At 31.9% G+C, this 7,329-nt stretch overlaps 1 protein-coding gene and 1 long non-coding RNA gene across 2 annotated transcripts; one reads left to right on the top strand and one right to left on the bottom strand.

The window, feature by feature from the left end:
- The first annotated feature begins 1,130 nt into the window (after positions 1–1,130).
- LOC142548270 (transcription factor CYCLOIDEA-like) lies at positions 1,131–3,836 on the top strand. The gene is made up of 2 exons (XM_075656589.1): positions 1,131–3,642; positions 3,744–3,836. The coding sequence occupies exons 1-2, from the start codon at positions 2,642–2,644 to the stop codon at positions 3,757–3,759; spliced, it is 1,017 nt and encodes a 338-aa protein (XP_075512704.1). The 5' UTR covers positions 1,131–2,641; the 3' UTR covers positions 3,760–3,836.
- Positions 3,058–6,048, bottom strand: LOC142548271 (uncharacterized). The gene is made up of 3 exons (XR_012820951.1): positions 5,957–6,048; positions 5,675–5,767; positions 3,058–3,182 (listed from the first exon to the last, which is right to left on the bottom strand). It is a non-coding gene; the product is annotated as an uncharacterized LOC142548271 (long non-coding RNA).
- Positions 6,049–7,329: the final 1,281 nt, after the last annotated feature.

Consider the following 7,329-nt stretch of genomic DNA (forward strand, 5'->3'; position numbering starts at 1 on the left):
CAGATCTCTTATTTGGGTCATTCATGAAAATATTACTTTTTATGCTAAGAATATTATTTTTTATTGTGAATATCATTAGGGTTGACTCATCTCACAAATAAAGATTCGTGAATCCATCTCACAAGAGACCTGCTCCACCAAAATTTTTGAAAAAAAAAAAAAGTGACATAAAGGGACATCACATGAAAAAGACCAAAAACACTATGTATCGATTTACTTTGAACTCGCTTAACCCGGTTTATGTATTATGATATGTTTCTAGCTTTACGGATTGAATAATCCATTTTTATAATTCTACATAATATGCAAGTGAAGATAACGTTTAAATTGTCATGTTTTGAATTTTCGTCTTATAACTTGTCAAAAATAAATATCGGTGTAGTAACTTTGTTTCTTTTGGTCTTATTTCGCTAGAAATCTGACATGACATCGCCAAACTCAACAATATATGACGTCACAATGTTAATATCTAGTGTAGGTCGTGACTCAAGCAAAATAAGACTAAAAATAAATTTTAAAAAGTTTACTTTCCAACTTTGAGTAACAAATCCAAATATAAACCAAATTGTAAGATGAATTTGACTATTTTTCAAAAAAAATAATGTTAAATTTTTTTATTATTATAAAAGACATAAAATCATTTCAGTTTTATCCAAGTTTAACTGTGAGGATATTTTCCTTTAATCAAATATATAAAATCTACATTCTCAATCATCAAATCTATTTTTCAAATTCATGAAATCCAAAAATATTCAAATAATTGTGGTGTCTTTAAATAATATATTTGGGAAATAATAATAAAAAGATAATTAATTTAAAGTGCCTCTAGTGGCATGAAATTACAGGAAAAACTAAGAGGATAAATATTATTAGATGTAAAAAAATTCAGGAAAAATAATTTTCTTAAACTAATCAGCACAAGCCACCAAGTAAATCCTCGCTCTTTGAAAAAAGTCTAAAATTTGTTTACATTTTTTAAGCCAATAATTTTAAGAAATTAAACTAACACATAAAACACAAATAAAATTCAAGAAATATCCTCAGTAACATTTTCAAATAATAATTATTATAGTTTTAATAATAATAAGAACAGAGCTAAGCTACCAAGTAAAATTTTTCAAAATTAAAAAGACAAATACTCTAATTAGAGTTCATAATTTATTCATAATATTCAAAGTTTTATTTCAATAAATCAAGATTCAATATATATAAGCTTACCATTACCAATCAGCATGCCCTCTTCCCCGAATGCAAAAACCAACTTTTCTACCAAGCTGAAGCTTCCGTTCATGTCTTCTTTGGATCCTAATCCGCTTCAACCAACAGTTCAACAAGAACCCAGAAACGTAGACAAACCCATTGAAAATTTACAGATAAAACAAATCAGAAAGGAAAAAAATGCAGCAAGAAGACGACAATTCAAGAATTAGGGTTTGCACAAGTTCTTTAAAAACCCCAGTCATTCCTCGACCTCGATTCACACCGTAAAATGACAGGGAAAAAAGCCCAAGAATCACAAGAGGAAAAGGCCTCTGAAGAAAAATTTATTGTGCTTTTTCAAACTGAAAACAAAACAAAAGAATTTTGCACAATATTTTTTAACCATTACAGAGAAGGGAAAAAAAGCTATAAAACGAACAGAAGAAAATCGTGAGTTCACTGGCATACCAGAAATGGAGAGGTGGATGGTGGACATGACACGATGCTAATGGGCCCCCCCCTTATACAGCAAGAATTGAAGTTAAATTTGTCCATTGCGTAGTGTTGTAGGCAAAGGTACGTACGTATTTAGTGTCTTAAATCTGCTCTAATCTCAGCTTTTTTTACACATTCATGCAAAGGTCACACCTACAAAAAGCTCACGGCCCTTTGAAAACCTAAGGCTTGGATCTAAGTCACACACCAAAACTGTAACATGACTAAAGTTTCCAAGGCCCAGTTCGTCAATAGTGTTTGTATACTATATCTATCTGTTTGTATGTCTAAAATGTTAGGTTTTATGATGGTTGAAGCAACTTTATGTCAATCTTAAATTTTGCTATTCTTGCGTTTTAACTAAATAATGAACAAATCATGGGTTTGAGATTTGTTGCTGAAGTGGAGGATCTGTAGTTGCAGAACTGTAGATTACATTTGAAATCGACTAATAAATTTGTACTTCTAAAGTTGAAGAAGAAAAGTTAAAAAAAATGTTTTTTTTTTATCACAATTAATACCTTATCTGGCGCATCCGAGTATTCTTGTTGGAAGTTTAAAGAAAAAGGGTCTAGCACTTTTACACCCAGAGAACCTACACTCTCCCGTTTCATCATTTCTTCATCCACCATTTTTTTTACCTACTCGCTAGCCTCGGACTCGGTTCTTTCTCAGGCAAAGTCGTTTTCCAGATTGCAAATAATTAAAGCCAAGACAAAAATTTCTAATCTTAGATCAATACGTAACATCATGTTAAAAGGGGTGGTTCTCTCCAAGAACCCTTTCTATTCAGATCGAAGGTCGACAGTAAAAAGCATTTGCTTATGTTTCGAGGACTACAAGGGTTTTTTTCTACAGTTTTTTGATTAAGATACAGCTTCGTGTCAGAAAATTGACTAGGGTTTACCATTTGAATCTTTGACTCCCCACCCCCCACAGGAGAACAATGTTTGGCAAGAGCTCATACCTTCATCCTCCTCAGGTTTCACAGTCTCTTCAATCTCGTGGGTCTACTTCTGCCGTAGACATCGTTAAAGGAGATGAAATTCTACTTCATGACCACCACCAGCAGCAAGACATGCTTCCCGGCCATTATTTAGCCACAAATGAGCCGTTTATTGAGACTTCAACCTTGTATAATCAAGATGTTGGTGGGAGTAATGAAGATCCTTCTGCCTTGGCCAACACATTTTCAATAAAGCAAACGGTGAAAAAAGATCGGCACAGTAAAATCGTGACGTCTCAGGGGCCGAGGGATCGCAGAGTCAGGTTGTCCATTGGCATAGCGCGAAAGTTCTTTGATCTTCAAGAGATGCTCGGTTTTGACAAGCCAAGTAAAACACTTGAGTGGTTGTTAACGAAATCGAAAGTAGCAATTAAAGATCTGGTTCATACAAAGAAGAGTTCTAGTGCTAAGAGCGCTTCTCCTTCTGAATGCGAAGTAGTGTTAAATGGTGAAGCTTTTGAATATGGGAGTTGTTTATTACCTGCGGATTCAAAGACAAAATCAGTGTTGATGAATGCTAACCAATGTAAAGGAGCTAAAGATCCAACACAGAGTGCGTCATCTCTAGCTAAAGAATCGAGGGCTAAGGCAAGAGCAAGGGCTAGGGAAAGAACGAAGGAGAAAATGAGCATCAAGAAGCTAAATGAATCAAGAAACATGAACAATTTGTTTGAAGTTTGCAGACCATCGGCATCTAATAGCCAACCTATTCTTCATTGTCCCATAACCAATGAAGCTACTGCTGCCACAGTAGCAGCAACTGAACACATAATTCAAGAATCAAATGTCGTTAAAAGGATGCTGAGGCACCATCCTTCGTTTTTCGGGTTTCATTGCAGTCTCCCATCTCCTAATATCAATGAGAATTGGGATGTTAGCAGTTTAACCTCACAATCCAACTTTTGTGACATTTTGGATCAGCAGCACAAGTTCATCAATAGGTAAATCTATTTTCTAAACAGTTAATTCTGTTCGGTAAAGATAATGTGTATATATATATCAGATCACAAGTGATTTCTAACGTCAATTTGTTTATATACAGATCTTCAAACATATAAGAATCTTCTGGCATCTGTGCTGATTAAGATCAGAATTGTGTAGTTCGCCCGTGCTACAAATGAATGTAAGATTTACGACATGAACTTCAATGATTAATCTTGAATCTTTACGATAATTAAAATTGTAAAATATTTTGTCTGGATTAATATATATATATATATATTTATATATATAATCTGCTGTCTTTTATTGGTCACTAATCTCTTCTTACTTCAAATATCATTAATGGTGTCTACCCCATACGTGAATATGGCTAGAACATGATAATCAATGCCCAAACTGAAACACTTTCAGCTGTCTTCGTCACTGCAATTCTCAATTTTGTACAGGTGAGATGCCATTTTTTGAGATTGAATAAATGACAATTTTTGTCGTTATTTTAAGAAATAAAAGCAGACAATGACTTAAAAACATCAAAATTATCTATGTTACAACTAATTAAAAATCATAAGTTCGCTGAAAATCATGTCAAGAATATATAAAATCAATTTCGTTATTTTGGACAACTCTTTGACCAAAGTGTGAATATTTCAAAGTTAACTATGAAAAACACTGACGCTTGCATTCTGATAAGATTGGTCAATCTAGAGTACAACATCAGAATCCACATGCTTAAAGATATTCATTTTTTCCATGATAAGATGTTCATTTCAAAAAGTTAATTTAGTTATATATTGATTGATAAAGTCATGTTGACAGTTTAAAAGTTAATGTAACATAATGCACATTTTTATTTATTTAATCCCACTATCATTTTTGGAATTAAAGGAAGATAATTATAACATTAATATTGTAAACCACTGGTTTACTTCTATATATTTATACATGTTCAAGAAGTTCAACAAAACAAAAATCTTGGTTTTCTTTTTCAGATATACAATATGAAAATCATGACGATCTTCACAAAAACTTTTAATTTATGAACATATTTAGGGAGTGTTTGCAACAACTTCTGCTTTTAAAAAATTGACTAAATTTATAGATTACAAAGAAATTGAGAAAAAACAGAAGTTTGTAGTATTTGAAAACAAAAGTGAAAAGCTGAAAATATAAAGTGAATATATAGAGTTTGATAAGTGATTATATACTAACTTTTTACCAAATCTTTTTGTAGAAGCATAACCGCTATCTCACTAGTGTATAGTGTATTTCAATTAAATTAAACAGAAGCTAACACATTATCTGGTTTTAAAATATACTCAAAATTGACTTTTTTAAAGTCAAAAGCTAATAATCACTTTTTCAGTGATTCCCTTAGTTTCGAAGTAAATATGATTTTTCAAAAAACTGAGACATGCCCGCAAATTTTTCCAGTCTTGTAAATCTATCTGAAGTGTATTATAAACGAAGAGCTGCTTACCGAAAAATTCGGCATGTTACATAGTTTTGATAATTTTGTTATGTTATTTAGGGTTGCACGTCGTGATTCTTGACGATATGCAATATTGTTCCATTCTTGGTCTTCTAGTTAACGTACTTTTCCGGTGTTAGCATTCTACACAAATCACTTATGATTCTACGCAAAACACTTTGAATACGAAATCCGACCAAGTAGTTTTAAATTCTTCGTTTGGAAGACAGGAGAACAATTTTCACTGAAGATTCTTTATCATATATGCTTCAAAACCATGGATGCACCAAAATAAAGATTTAAGACATACTCTGGCTAGCTCCAATCATTATGTTTCTGCGGTAAATATATTTCGGATATCGGCGAAACAACCTGGTAATGAAACAAGATGTATACTATATAGCTACATGTTTGATCACTTCTCGAGGAGGGTATATGTCCAAGAACTGCTTCAAATGTTTTGACCATAGGATAGGATAGTGTTAGAAATTATGAGATTTGTACCTTAAAAATTACAAATAGATAGGACCAGGAAATTTGTCGAGGGTGTCGAATTGTAGTACCTTTTCTATTGCCTCCCATGATTCCAAGTGACAGAATATAGAGGGCGGTTGGGTAAGTTTTCTTCAAAACTTTCTGAATAAGGTGTGTCATAACTAGTTAAGCGCAAAAGATCAAGAAATCGAATTTAGACCTAATTTTAACAAGTCAGAGAACGGAAATATAAAATAATGACAACTTATATGATTAAATCGACATTTTTCTCATATCTATGCGTGGATACTTCATGATCTCAGTGATTAATTAATTTAAATTTCCCCTTTAAAGATATGTAATCAAACTACCTGGAGCATGGAAACTGAGCCTTCGTTTGATGCAGATCGCTCTTCATCTTGCTGAATATACCAGTAGCTCTTCGGGCCTAAAGATAAAAAAACCAGTCCGTTTATAATAAATTTAGACTTTAATATATGAAGAGATATATTTACATTATCTTTTCCTAAAAGTAAAATAAATTCAGATAATGGAATGCTGTGATGCAAAAAGGGTAAATGAAATCTAAAGCAAAAGGTACAAAATCTGACCCAAGAATTTCACGGAATAATACAATACATGCTCAATAACAAAATTCTCCCACCCCGTAAAGGTAATTATTCCAGTAATAGTAGCTGTGTTTAGAAGGCCTCAAACCTTTCTTTTTCTTGGGTTTGTATATATGATCTGAAGAGACGTGATTGCAGGATAGGAGAGGGGAATGCTACAAAAAGTACTACGATGAAATCGAATGATCTATCTACCTTTCGATCATTAAATTCTTGAATGACAATTTATTTTATTTCTTGAAATTTGTGTATATATATATATTGTGTACATGGAGCCATGTGTCAAAGATTGACTCGAAATTTTAATGATGATAATGAGGTTTTTTAATGTTTGTAGACTGATAATTCTACGAATGTTTGTTTCAAGGAATGGGGTGCGTGAAATCTGGAAGATCGGGGATTGTTGGTAGGTGAAAAGATATACGACCGCCCAAAAGATCTTTAAGTTCTCCATTTCAGTTATAAAATTAAATATGACTTTATAGCTATGAGATATGAAAATCTAAGCACGCTCAATTATACAAAATAAAAATATAAATAAATAATAATTTAATAAATAAAAAACGATAAATTTTATTTTTTTGAAAATCCAAGGACAAAATTATATGTTAGAGCCAAATGTGTGAGAGGTAATTTTGAAAATTAGAATATTTTTTTTTACCTAATTTAGTTAGAGATTAGGAACTTTTGATTTATTAAATAATATATCACAAAAATTATTATGAGATCATCTCAAGAGTCAATTTTATGATATATATCTAACCTGACTCAACTCATGAAAAAATATTACTTTTTGATGTCAAAATTATTAATTTCATGATAAGTATATATCGGGTTGACTCATCTAACGGATATAGATTTATGAAATCATCTTACAAGAGGCTAACTCATAATATAATGTGTATATATTAACAAATTACTAAAATCATTATATGAATCGATAAATTCTGGTGGCAAAAACTTGTGTGAGACGGTCTCACGGGTCGTATTTTGTGAGATTGATATCTTATTTTGGTCGTCCATGAAAAAGTATTACTTTTATGCTAAGAGCATTACTTTTTATTGTGAATATCGGTAGGGTTGATCCGTCTCACAGATAAATATTTGTGACACTA

The sequence above is a fragment of the Primulina tabacum genome, chromosome 6 (genome assembly GCF_025594145.1).
Source record: "Primulina tabacum isolate GXHZ01 chromosome 6, ASM2559414v2, whole genome shotgun sequence".
Classification (NCBI taxonomy): Eukaryota; Viridiplantae; Streptophyta; class Magnoliopsida; order Lamiales; family Gesneriaceae; genus Primulina; species Primulina tabacum.